The 16,951-nt window shown below is 35.6% G+C and overlaps 1 protein-coding gene across 7 annotated transcripts in view; it reads left to right on the plus strand.

Moving 5' to 3' along the window:
- LOC132848919 (immunoglobulin superfamily member 1-like) overlaps positions 1-16,951 on the plus strand; it is a 324,244-nt gene that overhangs the window by 32,835 nt on the left and 274,458 nt on the right. For 2 of the 7 annotated variants that reach the window (XM_060875014.1, XM_060875013.1), the window contains exons 7-21: positions 5,084-5,359; positions 7,012-7,278; positions 7,437-7,712; positions 10,061-10,333; positions 10,790-11,056; positions 12,844-13,089; positions 13,187-13,288; positions 13,448-13,498; positions 13,595-13,636; positions 13,735-13,791; positions 13,873-13,938; positions 14,600-14,677; positions 14,895-14,954; positions 15,334-15,402; positions 16,067-16,129. In XM_060875014.1, the coding sequence (XP_060730997.1) occupies positions 5,084-5,359; positions 7,012-7,278; positions 7,437-7,712; positions 10,061-10,333; positions 10,790-11,056; positions 12,844-13,089; positions 13,187-13,288; positions 13,448-13,498; positions 13,595-13,636; positions 13,735-13,791; positions 13,873-13,938; positions 14,600-14,677; positions 14,895-14,954; positions 15,334-15,402; positions 16,067-16,129 (2,193 nt within the window). The remainder of the gene's footprint in view (positions 1-5,083; positions 5,360-7,011; positions 7,279-7,436; positions 7,713-10,060; positions 10,334-10,789; positions 11,057-12,843; positions 13,090-13,186; positions 13,289-13,447; positions 13,499-13,594; positions 13,637-13,734; positions 13,792-13,872; positions 13,939-14,599; positions 14,678-14,894; positions 14,955-15,333; positions 15,403-16,066; positions 16,130-16,951) is intronic. The other 5 variants (XM_060875015.1, XM_060875017.1, XM_060875016.1 and 2 more) reach the window with 5 other exon arrangements.

Below are 16,951 nucleotides of genomic sequence, written 5' to 3' on the forward strand. Positions count from 1 at the left end.
CCTAAACCTGTGGTGATTATAAAGCCTGATCCACAGGTGTTCAGTGGAGAGACTGTGACATTCAAATGTGAGATAAAGAGCACAAAAGTCACCAAGTGGACATACAGCTGGTATAAGAAAGATTACAAAGAGAACCCATACAAAGAAACACAACAGTTCATCATCAGCTCAGTTACAGACTCTGACAGTGGCACATACATCTGCAGAGGGAAGAGCAGTGACTCTCAGTTCTCAGAGGACAGTGATCCTGTTATACTTACTGTATCAGGTAAGTCTGTGAGTTTATCCTCATCATTTCTGTTTTTTTTTTATTATAAGTAAAATATATCAGTAATTTCATTATTCAGATTTTCATTGAGCTAAACTGTAACCCAGTCTCATTTTAATGACTTTAGAGCTTCCTCCTGTCTGTTTTCTTTAAATTTTCACTTTTCTATCTTAAAACCTCAAATTCCCTTCATTTCTGGTCAAGACACAAATCGTCACTTATTAGCCAGTCTTTTCCCTTTGATTTTATTTTTCATTTTATTGATCTGTATAAAAACATGAGTGATGAAAATAAATAAATACTGATGTTGTCTGGGTTGCGGGGATAAAAACAAATCCAAATGCAGGATAGCATAAAAATAAACTGATTTATTAACTAAAAACACAAAACAGGAACAAAGACACAACAAAAGATGAGACAAATAACGAGGATTCTGCACCGCCATAGGCAACACGGCATAACAACTTAACAATTTACACATCAGGAACAGGTGTACAGAGGTGGGGAGGAGTAAACAAGTGAGTGGCAGACACGTGACACAGAGCATAAACAAAAGCACATGGCCAAAAGTCTGGGCTGGATCCTGACAGTACACTGCCCCCTCACCCTTGAAGCGTGGCTCCTGACGCGACAATCCCGTATCAATGACAATATCCGAGGGGACCACGATCCCGGTGAGATCCAGGAGGGTGGAGCAAGGCACACGGCGATGCAGGTGGGGGAGAGAGGCACATGGCGAGGCAAGTGGGGGGAGCGAGGCACATGGCGGCGTAGCCAGAGAGGGGCGAGCAACGTCCACAGCCGATCAGAAGGGCCGTGCGTCAGATCAAAAATCCTCCGCCACAGAGCAAAAAATAAACAAAAATATCCATAGGGCAAAACATACAGGCTTGCAACACCCCCTCGTGGACAGGAAGTGAGGCGTTGTCCTCCACGGGAAAACCGGAAGTGGAGCGGCGTCTCCCACCGGGACAAATGCAGAGCGATGTCACACAAAAAAACGAAAGAAAAAAAAACAAAATTCCGGGGAAAAAAAGGGCAGAAAGAACAGTGCAAAAAAAATAAAAAATACAGCCACAGTAAGCTGGTCCAGGCTAGAAGCTATCCTGCTGGGTCTTAAAGTGGCGGAATCCTTCTGTCAGAGATAAAACGGTTAAAACAGATAAAACAGGGGATAAAAACAGATCCAAATGCAGGATAGCATAAAAATAAACTGATTTAAATAAACTCAAAACAGGAACAAAGACGTGACAAAAAAGAGGATTCTGTCTGCCATAGGCAACGCTGCACAGCTAAATACACATGACAATTGACACATCAGGAACAGGTGTGCAGAGGCGGGGAGGAATAGACAAGGGTGGGGCAGACATGGGACACAGAACATAAACAAAAACACATGGCCAAAAGTCTGAGCTAGATCCTGACAGATGTGTGCAGTTGGTGGTGCAGGTTTTGTCATCCCAAACTGCCAACAGCAAAATACACTTTACTACAACTTGAGGTGGCAGTAAAGTAAAGTAGTGTCAGATTTAGAGTAAACAACTGTGACACACATTTACAATAATAAATGTATATAATGTTATATAAATGTGCCCAATGACATCTTGGTGGTGCTGGGATTTGAGCACACAAGCTTCTGAAGTGTTCATCTGAGCCTTAACCTCTGAGCCACAAAAACTACACAAAAACAAACACTGCAATTAGCTTGCACTGATTCAACTACTTATCAAGAGTCAAGAAGCTTTTATTGTCATTTTAACCCTATACACATAGCTGTTGCAGTGAAATGGAAACATTTCTTCAGGACGCTGGTGCTACATAAAACACAGAGCTAAGGACTTAAAAGTAAGTTGTCCTAGCTACATAAAATGCATAATGAGCACCTAGTGCAAACACAAGTACAGTGCAGACAGAAAACACAATACACCACAGGATGTGTAAGACCTTTCTCCCATTTTTTTCTAAATTAAATTATTTTACATTTACACTTTTATTATATATATATATATATATATATATATATATATATATATATATATATATATATATATATATATATATATACACAATGAACTAAAATAAAAGTGAAATGAAATTAAATGAAATAAATGTTTTTACTTCAGGCTACATATAATTTACAGTTGTTTACATTTTAGTACGTTGTTGGCATCCATGTTACAGTGTTTTTTTCACAGTGAACACAGAGACTCTGTAAAAATTTCACCTCCTCAAATGTCCCTTAATTACCTCAGTGTCTAAGAATAGCAGGCAAATTATTTAAAACACAAACGTTGCGGCCTGATTCGGTTCTTGGGGTCGTTGAGACCAAAAACCCAGTAGTTATTTCACTCACACCAGAGCAACAAACAAAAAAGTGGGTGGTACCGTATTCCAGGTTTGGAGTTTATCCAACAAATTCTACTTGTCCATCTGTCTCTGTCCACTAGCAGTTGACCACATACATGAAGTAGTCACTTGTCTCCAGAACAACAACAGTCCAACAGAATCACATGACCTGGGTTATCTCACTGTCTCTATCATTTATTTGTATCTTACTACATTCCCCTTGCTGTAATAACAAGAGGATAAATACACAAAGCGCTCTGAATTTCTAGTTGAAATTCTTTCATGAAATTCTGTACTCTATCAGATTATCTCACTGACCATCTAAACCTTGTGTCCTTACATGCTTTGAAGATAAACAACTCAGAATTTTCACCTCACGACCGCTCCATTAGCCTGCTAGCATCTTTCTCCTCTCTTCTCTCACTCTTTCTCTCCTCGACCCGAGAGCATCTGGTTTAAAAAAAATTATAAAAGCCCAATTAATCATGTATATTTTCTAGAAAATGAGCACTTAGAAATGAACAACTTTAAAAAAACAAAACAAAAAAAACACAGATTTAACATTTTTACATTTTAAGCATTCATCAATTGACCAATAACTGTATATTTATTTGTTTGTTTATTTATTACAACTTTCTTATGCATTTCTAACTGGGCTACAAATAGAAGAATAGGCTACTCTAGTAATTTGCAGATGTTACTAATTTAATCATTTTCCATATTTTCACAACATTTTTATATAATTTAGAACAGCTCAGTGTTCATGTTAATTGTGATCGTCTTAAACACAAAACACAGAGAGGAAAAATGAAGGGATATGATGACTGTTTGAATGGATTCATTAAACATATCACAGCTCTGGTTAAATGATGCATTGATGGATTATATGTGCATTAAAAGATGTTTTTATACAGAATGTTACTTAGATCTCCTGGTGAGAATGTTGAGATCTCTAGTGTAATGTGTTCATATAATTACAATGATGTACATTTATGTGTTTGTTGTAAGGTGGCAACACAATTATTTTTAAGCAAAACTCAAAGTTTTAAAATTCATGTTTAATGTTTCCACTATGTGTTCCAGTAAATAGATGTTCATGTTCTTTTTTTATTATTTTTTATACAAAATAATCATTACTCTATACATCTACAGTATAACAATAAATTACTGTAGAGAGAGATTAGAGACCTGCATCATCACACTGCACTTATTATCTCACTTATGACCCTCACTTCAAGATGTTTAGCCTCATTACAAAGACAGTAATAATGTGAAATAAAGTGATTAGTGTAGTAAAGACTACTTCACATTCTGACCTGTTTCATTTCTAACAGAAAAACCTAAACCTCAACTCACATCAAACATTAAAGGAGCTGTACTGAGAGGAAACTCAGTGAATCTGTCCTGTACACTGACACCAAAGTCTGCTGGATGGAAGTTTTACTGGTCTGAATATACACAGAGCCGTTGGACTGAGACTAAGACTGGGTCTACATCAGACTCCTACACCATCAGCTCAGATAAAGTCTATTACAGAATTCAGTACAGGTGCAGAGCTGGAAGAGGAAACCGAGTCTTCTACACAGACTACAGTAATGTACTCTCACTAAATGTTATTGGTGAGTAAGAGACTTTCTGCACAACACTGAACATATAAACATGTGAATACAGTCAGAATATAGCAACATTTACACAGCTACTTACAGAGAAAACTTTCAGATAAATAATTTTATTAAAGAGAGACAGTGTGAACACGGCTGAGCAGGAGGTGAGCTGGAAAATGACTAGTTTAACTTTGGTAGAAAATGTCAACAAAACCTGTAAAACTCTTTTAAGAAGCTGCTCAGAGGCTGTAAATAAAGAGCTTGATGAATTTACTGCTTCAGTAAAATCAAAATACTTGAGTCGAGACCTGCCTGAGTGTGAATGAGTGAAGAGGATGAGGGTCCAACTTTTATAGTGAATCACTCAATCTGATAGAATGTGAGAGATTAGAGAGTGAGTGTGTATGAGGAGTTATAAACTAATTACAGCTGTGTGTGTGTGTGTGTGTGTGTGTGTGTGTGTGTGTGTGTGTGTGTATGTTTCCATTCAGTACACAGTTGTACAAAGACAAGGACAACAAATAAACAATTTATACTCAGTCATTCGATCTGTATCTTTTATGTGAAGTTTCTTGTTCACTTGCTGACATTCAGAATTTCTGAAGATGTCTCATCTTATTAAAATAAACATAATTATTAAACACAAAGTATTTCAGACAATAAATTGTTTAGATACAGTCTGTACAGAATCCTGATTATTTTTAGGTCTGAGTCTGTATTAAAATTGTGATCTACATTTACTTCATCAGTGGTGATTGTTGTCTGACAGAGTTTCATCATTTACATGTGAGCTGATATACTGTATCTACACTCTGAATGGTTATCTACAGAATAGAAACAGTAATGATTTGTTTGTTTCTTACAGAGAGTCCTAAACCTACAGTGACTATAAACCCTGATACTCAGGTGTTCATAGGAGAGACTGTGACTTTCAGGTGTGATGTACAGAAAGGAAGAGACACTGAGTGGACGTACGACTGGTTTAGGGACAGTAACACATTGTACCCATATTCCACAACAAAGGAGTTCAGCATCAGGTCTGTTACAGACTCACATCGTGGTCAATACACCTGCAGAGGGAGGAGGACAAGTGACTCTCAGATGTCACAGATGAGTGATTCTGTTACACTCTCTGTATCAAGTGAGTCTGTTAATGAATGTTATAACTTTTATGTAAAAAGTTTCACTAGTTTTAGATTTTGTTCTAGTTTGTATCATATGAAAAATGTAATAATATGTATAATATGTCTCATTATTATGATTTTACAGCATTATTTTTTCTTTTTTTCCTATTTTTAAGTAATTGATTATTTTGATTTATAAAGAATCACAACAACATATTAGATATTCTGATGCTGTGACATTTTTCCTGTTCTATTATTTAAATTGTTAGAAAGAAACCTGACATTTATGAGCCACAGATAATTCTTCACCTAATATTTAATCTGAATCTGTTATGATTTTATATTGAAAATGTATTTAAAAGTTTCGATGCTGTGATTTAACAGAAACGATTGAATGATTGAATGAGATTTTAAAACAACACTAATGACTGCAGTATGGCTCAGAATATAAGACACAATTTATAAACATCATCAAAAGCAAATTAACAGTTTGATCATCATTTTAATTCTATTTATTCAATGTACTGCATATAAACTTGTAAAAAAGTAACAACAATGCAATATTTAATACAACACTATCTACACTGCATACATAATTATTAGGGTATTTATGTTTGTCATGAGTAATTTTACTTTTGAAGAAATACACTGCTAACATTTATTTTATGTTTCCTTTTACAAAACATCTTTAACAAATAAAGTGAGATCTGTCTCTCCCAGGAGGATTAGATCTTTCTCAAATATCTGTGTGTACAGTTATTACACTATTATATTATTATAAGGATTTTCTCCACTTATTTCAAAGTGAAATATCAAACAAGAAAAGTTTAAACAAATCAATAATGGAAAACAAAATACAGCATGAAATAAATTATGTTTTTGGCTTTTCATAGCATTCAGTGGCCAGTATAGACATCCTTCTTTTCAGTGTCGTTCATGAGCCTCTCATCCATAGAAATAGTGTCTTTGTTTATTCATGACTTATTTTAGTTGAAACAGACACCACAGCCTCCCACATCAGACCCAAATGCATAGATAATACAAACAGGGGTTTATTAAGGAAATAAAACTACAAATACATGAAAAACACTAGGGAGACTAGGCAACAAAATAAAAAAAATAAAAAAATCAGGAAACATGACATACAAAAACCACACAAACACATAAGCACAAGACAAAAGGAAAAAATGCATTTTTAACTGGGCTACAAATAGAAGAAAAGGCTACACTTGTAAAGTAGCATAATATTAAGAAAAGATGTTATTGTTTTTCTGAGACATTAACATTTTAAATCTGATTAGTGCAGTAAAGATTACAACCATGGCAAATGAATTAACATTTGATTTTAAACTTTTCACTACTGTGAAAACAGTAAACAGTTAAATGACTGAATAAGATTTATTTTTTTTTAAATTTCAGAATTCAGAATTTAAGACAATTTATAAAAGATGAGGAAAATAAATTCACTGGGGCAATTCAGTGACTTTTATATATCAGCTCAATGTTTATTTTTATTTATGTATTTTTAAACAATTTTCTGCATATAAACAATGTGGAACCTTTACAAATAAACACTGTAACTAATTGCTTATTTAGACACAAAGATTAAATTACTGGTTATGTTGTAAAAGTGAATGAAATACAGCTCTTCATCATTTTATATCAACAGGAAAACCCAAACCGACTGTGATTGTGACTCCTCAGAGCTCCGTCTACACTGGAGACAATGTTACTCTGAGCTGTAATCTGATGTCCACTGGATGGAAGTTTCTCTGGTACAAAGGACCGACATGGAATTCCCAGTACATTGGAGCCTCAGACACCAAAACACACACTGTGAGAGTCTCTAATGAAGGACAAGTAAATTACTACTGTAAAGCACACAGAGGAAACTACTACTCTGAGATGAGTAAACCAGCCACAATTACAATGAGAGGTGTGTCATGTTTCTTACTTTTACACTACAGGTTTAATGTTAGGAAGACAATGAAAACCTAATTATTTTAGTATTTTAATAATTATTTGTAATAATATAACTATATAATATATTTACTTGATTCTGGATATGTTTACATTTTTGTGATCTTTCTATAGCAAGACCAAAGCCTGAAGTGAAAGTACAGCCAGCTGACCATGGCTTTGTGTTTACTGGAGAAAATGTCACTTTCTCATGTGAGATAAAGACTGGAGGATCCTGGGAGTATCACTGGTTCAGGGATAATAAGGAACTCGGAGATGTTAAAGGAAAGAAAATCTACAAAATCACTGATGTTAAAGAGTCTCATAAAGGTGTTTACACATGTAAAGGAACACAGTCATCAGACCCACAATACACAGAGACTAGTGATGCTGTTACACTGACTGTATCAGGTGAGTGTGTTTTATGTCACATATTGTCTGTTTCTGTAACATCGTGGGTGTCTTTCAGACAAACCCGCGGCCACCAACACGCCTCTTTATAGGCTCTCGGTCACGTAGCTGCAATTAGCGCAAATCGTGACACGTGTTCACGCCTCTATTTAAGAGCCCGAGGTTCGGCGCTCAGTGTGCGGACAGAGTGTGTGTCAGAGTAGAGCGGTGACACGTATCGGAGCGTGTAGCATGCTAACAGCTTATATACACTAATAGGTGTTAGGAAAAGAATTTCCGATTGAGTTTCAGCGCGGTCAGACGTATCAGAGCGGTATAATAAGCACTAGGAGGTGAAGAAGATTTTGATTGAGTTACAGAGCAGTAACCTGTATCGGAGCGCACGTCGCTCTGAGAGGTCATTTTCCGTGGAGAAAGGAGTTAACACTTCTGTGCTCGTCCCCGGATGTTTATTCTGTACCTGCCTGCTGTAGCGGTAGAGATAAAGTCCCACGATCGAACCCCGCTTTGGACTTTCACCATCATCACAAGCATTTCACCTTCTTATTATTTTTGGGGCCATATATCTATATCTCCACCCTGTTCCAAATTATTATGCAAATTCTATTTAAGTGTCACAAAGATTAAATATTTTGTTTTTTAGTTGAACTCATGGATGGCATTGTGTCTCAGGGCTCTTTTGATCACTGAAAACAATCTTGGACACCTGTGATAATTAGATTGCCAGGTGAGCCCAATTGAAGGAAAAACTACTAAAGGAGTGTGTTCCATATTATTAAGCAGAGCACCATTTCCATGCAATATGGGGAAGAAAAAGGATCTCTCTGCTGCCGAAAAGAGTGAAATAGTTCAATGCCTTGGACGAGGTATGAAAACATTAGATATTTCATGAAAACTTAAGCGTGATCATTGCACTATTAAGAGATTTGTGGCTGAATCAGAGCACAGACGGGTTCGTGCAGATAAAGGCACATTGAGGAAGATTTCTGCCAGATCCATGCATCAAATCAAGAGAGCATCTGCTAAAATACCATTACATAGCAGCAAACAGATATTTGAAGCTGCTGGTGCCTCTGGAGTCCCACAGACATCAAGGTGTAGAGTCCTCCAGAGTCTTGCAACTGTGCATAAACCTATTCGGCCACCACTAACCAATGCTCACAAGCAGAAATGGCTGCATTTCGCAGAAAAATACATGAAGACTAATTTTCAAACAGTCCTGTTCACTGATGAGTGCCGTGCAACCCTGGATGGTCCAGATGGATGGAGTAGTGGATGGTTGGTGGACGGCCACCCTGTTCCAACAAGGCTGCGACTGGAGTCATGTTTTGGGCCGGAATCATGGGAAGAGAGCTGGTCGGCCCCTTTAGGGTCCCCGAAGGTGTAAAGATGACCTCTGCAAAGTATGTGGAGTTTCTGACTGACCACTTTCTTCCCTGGTACAGAAGGAAGAACTATGCTTTCTGTAATAAAGTCATCATGCATGACAACGCACCATCTCATGCAGCAAAGAATACCTCTGCATCAATGGCTGCTATGGGGATAAAAGTAGAGAAAGTCATGGTGTGGCCTCCATCCTCCGCTGACCTCAATCCTATTGAGAACCTTTGGAGCATCCTCAAGCAAAAGATCTATGAGGGTGGGAGGCAGTTTACATGCAAACAGCAGCTCTGGGAGGCTATTCTGACATCTTGCAAACAAATTCAAGAAACTGTCCAAAAACCCAAGTTCAATGGATGCAAGACTTGTGAAGCTGCTATCAAATAAGGGGTCCTATGTTAAAATGTAACGTGACCTGTTAAAATGTTGTTATAAGTTTGATTGAAATAGCTTTTGATTTCAGTAAATATGCTGCAAACACAACAAATGACAATTTTCAGTTCTTTACAACCTATAAAGTGTTTTGAAACTTACTGTGCATAATAATTTGGAACAGTGCATTGTAAGTTTTTTTTTATGTTTAAAAAAAATACTGATATAATTAGGAGCTTTGTTCACTAAAATTTGAATTGTTTACACTCTTAGGAAGTGCAGCTTTGTCTGTACTGTGTTGTTGTTGCCCCCACACTCTGCTCTGTGTTTTTATATTTATTAAAGATTTTATAGCATTTTTTATTGGGCTACAAATATAAGAAACACAATGTGTAGGGACAAACTATTTCTCCAGTGTTTGCTGTTTCCCTTTTTAATAAAATATTATTTAAATAGTCTACAATAATAAAATAACATAACAGTAGATAAAGATGTGGGCTTTTATTGTTCTGCTGAGCAAAAATGTTTTCAATGTTCAATGACTTGATTGGTGCAGTAAAGATTGCATTATTTCTGAACTGTTTCATTTCTAACAGAAAAACCTAAACCTGAACTCACATCAGACCTTAAAGGAGCTGCACTGACAGGAAACTCAGTGATTCTGTCCTGTACACTGAAGCTGCAGTCTGCTGGATGGAAGTTTTACTGGATCAAACCCACACAGAGCTCTGAGACTGAGACTGAAACACACCAGTACATCATCAGTTCAGTTAGAGTCTCTGATGGAGGTCAGTACAGGTGCAGAGCTGGAAGAGGAAACCCAGTCTACTACACAGACTACAGTGATGTACTCTGGGTAAATGTTACTGGTGAGTAAGAGACCGCACTGGACACAACATGTTAACAGTAAAGCTGGGTAGTTAAACACAGTAAGATATATTTACGCTGCTACGTACAATGAACAAATACATTTACAGTAACTCAAGAGCACCAAAATGTTGTAGTGTTGCTCAAGTGGTGAAGAGGAAGAAGTTTGAACTTTTATATTGAACCACTGAGTGTGAAAAACTGCAGAGATTAATGAATCAGTGTGTGAACTGATGATGATGTGTGTGTGTGTGTGTGTGTTTTCTGATTTAGCTTTGGTACAATGCAATACTTCAGACAAAGGAAAAATAGCCTCATTTTTATGCAGTAAATTTTCATTAACATATTTTAGGCTATATGTATAGTTCAATATTATCTTAAGTTTCTTTTTAATAATAAATGTTAATATAATAGTGACATATACTGAAATCTAATAATATTAATCTGATTATTAACAGGTGAATCTTCTCCAGTGTCTCTGGTCATCAGACCGAGCAGAACTCAACACTTTACTGCTGACTCTCTCTCACTGAGCTGTGAGGACCAGAGTGACTCTACTGGATGGACAGTGAGACGATACACACATAATGAGACATCGTTCAATTGTTCATCAGTTTCAGGATCTACATGTAACATCAGCTCCCTCTCTACATCACACACTGGAGTTTATTGGTGTCAGTCTGAATCTGGAGAACGCAGTAATTCTGTTAACATCACAGTGCACAGTGAGTCATTTCATCAGTTCTCATCAATAATATTTAATACACAAAACCAAATCACTTAAGTACTGTAAACAATTGAATTGATGGCTTACTTGTAATAATATCACAAGAAAAGTTTATCATCTTGTGATTGACAGCAGTGCAGTAAAAACTCTAAAATAAAATTTCCAGGCAATTTTCAATCAATTTAAGCAAACATCTGAAATTGATTGAAAATTGCCTGGAAATTTTATTTTAGTGTTTTTACTGCACTGCTGTCAATGCCATGTAGTTCTCTGATTCTTCCTGTCTGAGTCACACCGTCATAGTTAACATAACTGCATGGTTATGAGTGAATGAGGAACACTTTAACATACTGTATGAGCTACATTTATAAATAGCTATTAAGTTTCTGTCATGTTCATCTTAAGCTCTAAACCTATTTTCCTGACTGTTTTTTGAAAATGACATGCTCTACTTTAAATTTATACATCTCAAAAACTACAAGGCATATTTGAATAATTCTGGCATCAAAATAAAGGTAACAATCGAGATTGCTGCAGAAGTATAAGTACATCTAAAAAATATAAAATAGTATATCTATTACCAGATCAGAGTAATAGAAGCTGGAACACAAAGTCTAAACAAATTCCTTCTGACAAAAAAATTGAATTCAAAGGAGAATAGCCCCATCTAAACCTTCACATTGAAGCCTACATACTACAGAAATCAATTGTATAACTACAGGACACAGTGCCCATGACTGTATGACTGTCTGAGCCTCTTCCCCTCTATAGAGCTAAAGCCAGCGCTTCCTGGTTACAAAACTGCTCTAAAATGACAAAATAAACTCAAATAATCCACAATAAACCCATCATTACGTACCTAACAGCTGTCCGAAGGTAATCGGTTCAGTTTATCTTGAGGGGGTGGAAACTTTTAGCACGATTTTCTGGATTTGAAAACACACTTCTTGTGTTTTTTAAGCCCAGCTGTTTTCCGTTCCGTGTGATTTAAAAGCCAAAATAAGGCAAGAAAATCCTTTTTGACAGTTGAGTTGGTGCATTTAAATGTCCAGAGTATTTAACTTTTCCGATCTATTAACAGTGAAAACTCAACTTCTCAATGGAATTTCTCAAAGTTTGGCCCTTTATAGAAAGGCGAAAGAGGTAAATTAAGATGTATGAGGTTAATTGTGTGGCAGACAGGGTAGCATGCAGGCCTGAATGACAGCAGTATCAGCTGCAAGACCTTGATATTTTATATAAGCTTAATTTTACTGAGCACACACCTGTTTCAAGTCAGTTCATTTGTTGATTCCACATAATATTTGACTTGTTAAAAATAAGCAGTGAATCCACCAGTAAAATATAATTCTGGATAAAAGAGTAAGTGAATAATAGTAGGTCATAATTATCAAGTTTCTGGAAATTCATATTGATCAACATTTTTCATTAGCCTGATTTTCTCAGAATATTCAACTTTCCCTCTTTCTCTGTACAAGATAGAAAGCTTTTGGGGTAATATTAAAAAAAAAACACTGTGCATGTATCTTTCCAGGTATTAGATAAAAAGTATATACCAATGCAGTGACAAGGAAATGTACAGTTTAGAAGCCTTTTTTTTTTAAGAATATAAAATGCCCTGTTGTGTTTTCTGCTCCATGTAAAATGGCATGTTAGACAACAATCCATGGAAATCTCACAGAGGAATTCAGTGTGTTTACCAAACCTTATAAAGGCATGCATGTTACAGTAATAATGAAGAATTACAAAGTTCATGTTTTCAGTGTCTTCTTTCCTTTCCTGCAGATGGTGATTTGATCCTGGACAGTCCTGTCCATCCTGTGACTGAGGGACAACCTCTGACTTTACATTGTTTAAATCGCTCAAAGCTCTCAGTCTCTGGTGTTAATTTTTATAAAAATGATTCCATCCTCCAGAACCAGACTACAGGAGAGATGATCATCAGTAGTGTCTCAAAGTCAGATGAAGGTTTCTATCACTGTAAACACCCAGAGAGAGGAGAGTCACCGAAAAGCTGGGTTTCAGTCAGCAGTGAGAACCATGTCTTCTTACTTTAGTTAGATTTGTAATAAAATCGATTTCAATATATAATGTTTAAATGGATATTCAGGTTCCATTCTTTCTCTAGTTTCAGTTCCTAGATTCACTGGTTTATTTATAGGACTAGGTTTGGCCTGTCTGTTTGCCATCGTAATGATCTTACTGATCCTGCTCTTCAAGAAGAAAAAAGGTGTGATAACAGATTTTATGGTGTATCTTTTCTTTTTCTTTTTTTTAAGGAAGATAATGACCTTTCTAGGTCTTTTTGTTGTGTTCGTGTTGCTCCACATATAAATACAGTATGTCTAAAGGCAGTGTTTAACTTGTTCACTGCTTGATTTTTGAGAAGGTGTACAATCTCAGTCTCCTGCAGTGAATCAGGACACAAATCAGCCTGCAGGTCGGTTTGCACTAACAAGAAACATCAGTATTTGTTTCTCAATCTTCTGCCATTTAATATTTTTTGCTTACAATCTCTAATTTTCTTTTTTAATAGTTGGTGACAATATATATGAAAATGCTGCTATCATGGTCACAGGTATGGTGGTCATATAGGATCTACATTTCTCTGACTAAAATCAAGACCACATAATACTGACAATATTGTGTTTTATTCTATTTAATATGATTCTGCAGCTGCCTCCAGTAATACAGTCTACCCACAGGTTATGGCTAGAAAAAAGAAACAAAATGGTAAGGCCTCCATTAAACCAAATAACTCTTAATTTTTACTCTTTTGCCTTTTGCGGTAATCTGAATTGATTTCTGTGTTAGATGATGCAGTCAGGGGGCCACAGGATGTGTTATATTCCAAAATTGAAATGAAACTTTGCAATAAAGGTAATGCTATCTACTGTACACTACTTTAAAAGATCATGAGTCTTTTTGCTGTAAGAAATAATGTTCACTAGCTCCTGTTCTTTACCAATTAAAACAGACTAAATGTCATATTTTGAGACAAAGTGATGTGGTTAACACCACAGTTATATCTAAAAACATGAAACCCAAAGGTAACATTGCGCTTACTGTATCATTTTAATTTTTACACATATCCTGTGATATGTCACTTGGATGGAACAGAGGATTTTTACACTTACATTTTACTGATTAACTGCTGTTAGATATTACATCATTACAATTTACATACATATGAATATATAAGTGCAGTGTGTACAAATGTGCTCTCCAGCACACATTTAAACTGAAATAGAAGGAAAACAATTAATGGAATAAATTGTACAGGAATTACAGCACTTTTTAAACAATTGTTATTATTCCATAAGCTTCAGTGTTAGCTGCTCCACCCACAAGACACAGCAGTTTGATGGGGTAGATTTGTACACTTTTCATGCAACAGGCTTTCACTGAAGTTTATTATCTTGGAAATCAGGACATATCACAGTAATTGAGTAAGAACTGTATTATAGACTGAGGAGGTTTTATGGTATATTTTGCAAAGTTTGTTAAAGGATTGTAAAAGTGCTTCTTTTCCATTGTATAGAGTCTGATGCTGAACCGAGTGATGTGACTTATGCTGAAATTGACATGAAACATATAAAGAAACCAAAGAGAAAACAAGGTCTGTGTAAATTAAATGTAAGCTTTTGCTAAACACTTTGTAGTATTTGCTAATTTTTCATCTTAAGGCATAAGATTTAAAAACTGCTATGAATCATTCTGTAACTACAGTCACACTAATAGAGGAGTCAAATGTTATGTAGATGTTGAAGATTAAGGGGTTAATATGAATGGTGTTTATCTTAGCAAATGCTAAATTAATGACTGTTGCCCATTAGGAAAGAGCAGTGAGGGAGCTGACACTGTGTACTCAGAACTGAAGCAGAACACAGATAACGGTAAGATGAGATCAGAGAAACACAGTACACAAAGATAAACAATCCCCAAAATCACAGTATTGCAAACAATTTTGGGGAATCTCAATCATGAACTACATCTGCTCATTAGTAATATGACAGATGCTCTTATATGGAAACAAGTTTGCAAAAGCATAGTAATACAAATCATCTAAACATGAAATAAATATGATGATGTTAATGGTAATGTTATAATGCATCAATACGTATGACATGACATTTTGTTTAAAAATGATTTTATATCAATGTAGTAATCATAATAATTAAAAACCTAAAACATACAAAAAATGTTCTGTAATTCAGTTGCAATGTTCAGTTGCAATGTTTTTTTTCTTTCCATGCATGTTTTTTATTTCTTCAGAGGATTTAGCTGAAACTGGTGATGTGACTTATGCCCAGGTCATAATGAAGGGCAAAAAGTATAATGCAGGTGAGAGTCATTTATCTGTTATATATGAATAAAATTTCAAAATGTACATGAACATATCAAATCTACAGGACTGACATATTAATTTGTATTTTTCTTAGCCATGATTAGAACCTTTGTTGAACCAGCCCTTGTGTTTCATTTATTTAAACTTTGTGTTGATTTTAGAATTAAGGTGTTAGTTGGTTAAGCATCAAGAACATGAAACAAGACTTGACATGCACACAAATATGTTTATAAAATGTATAAATACTTGCATAAACATAAATGAATGGAGTTCACACTTTATAAATTACAATCTTTACAATTGTGTGCAGGTAAATTAGCCTCTACTCCCTACCAGTTTCTGCCCACATTCTAGAATCTAATTAGTGGTATATAACTTTATTACCCCTCAGCCCCAGCACATCATGACCATGTCTCCTGTGCCACTGATCACACACTTTGTTAAATAATGAACTTGTGTTATTTTTATTTATTGAACTTGCAATATGAGTGTAGTCATTTGCTTAATTTAAAAAATATTTTTTATTTTATTAACTAAATGTTTATCAATGCAGTAACTATCATAATTAAAAAAACACATTCTACCCTTTTCTGTAAATTAGTTGCAGTGTTTTCAGTTTTTGCTCTAAAACTATTTGTATGTGTGTGTTTCATTATTCAGGGAAGATCACTGAAAATGCTGATCAAACATATGCCCAGGTTAGGATAAAGGCTAAAAATGCAGGTAAGCATCATTTTCTGTTATCTCAGTACATTAGTTGGACATTTATCAACCTGGATATAAACAAATCAAAGCCCCCACATTTCTTTTTGTCCAAGATTAGAATCATTACTGGCTGGTTGTGTTTCCAGAATGAAAGTGTACATGTTCAAATAAAAAAAACAGGAAATGCTATATAAGATATATAAACCCTTGCATATGAAACTGCGCAGCATTTACACTTTATAAATCAGTCTTTACATATACTGTACGTGCAAGTGAATTAGCCTCTTTTCCTACCCACAAATATAAATATATATGAGCTATTTTGCATTGACCATTTATAGATATGTGGCTTGTCCCATTCATTGTTCAGTGAGGTAGTAATGACGATGGGTAAGAGGAAAAGCAAAACATAGGAATTTGTGGGTATGCAGTGCAAACACCGTGTTGGAGAATGAGACAAAAGGACACAATTACAGCTAGTGAAAATCTGAGAGTTTTAATAATAAATGAAGGCGTTATGTATGAAATGCAAATGGTATTAAAGGAGCTTGTTAAATATATATCCTTGCACTGGTTTTAGCTAATTACAATTGACCCACACGCAGTCTCACAGGGGGCAGTTTACACTCAACTGGTGTTCAGAGGTGAGAATTGGGTTGTTTAAGGGAAAACAAAAGCGTGGCTTACCATGTTGAGTTCTTGCCCTGACTGTCTAGAAACCAGGATCAAACAACGCACAGGGTGACCTCTTGTTATATACACATGAGTACATAAAGTATTTATGGAACTTTTTTAAAATAATTTTATTAAATGATTGACAAATCACACCAAATAGTAATC

The sequence above is a fragment of the Tachysurus vachellii genome, chromosome 7 (assembly GCF_030014155.1).
Source record: "Tachysurus vachellii isolate PV-2020 chromosome 7, HZAU_Pvac_v1, whole genome shotgun sequence".
NCBI classification, from domain to species: domain Eukaryota; kingdom Metazoa; phylum Chordata; class Actinopteri; order Siluriformes; family Bagridae; genus Tachysurus; species Tachysurus vachellii.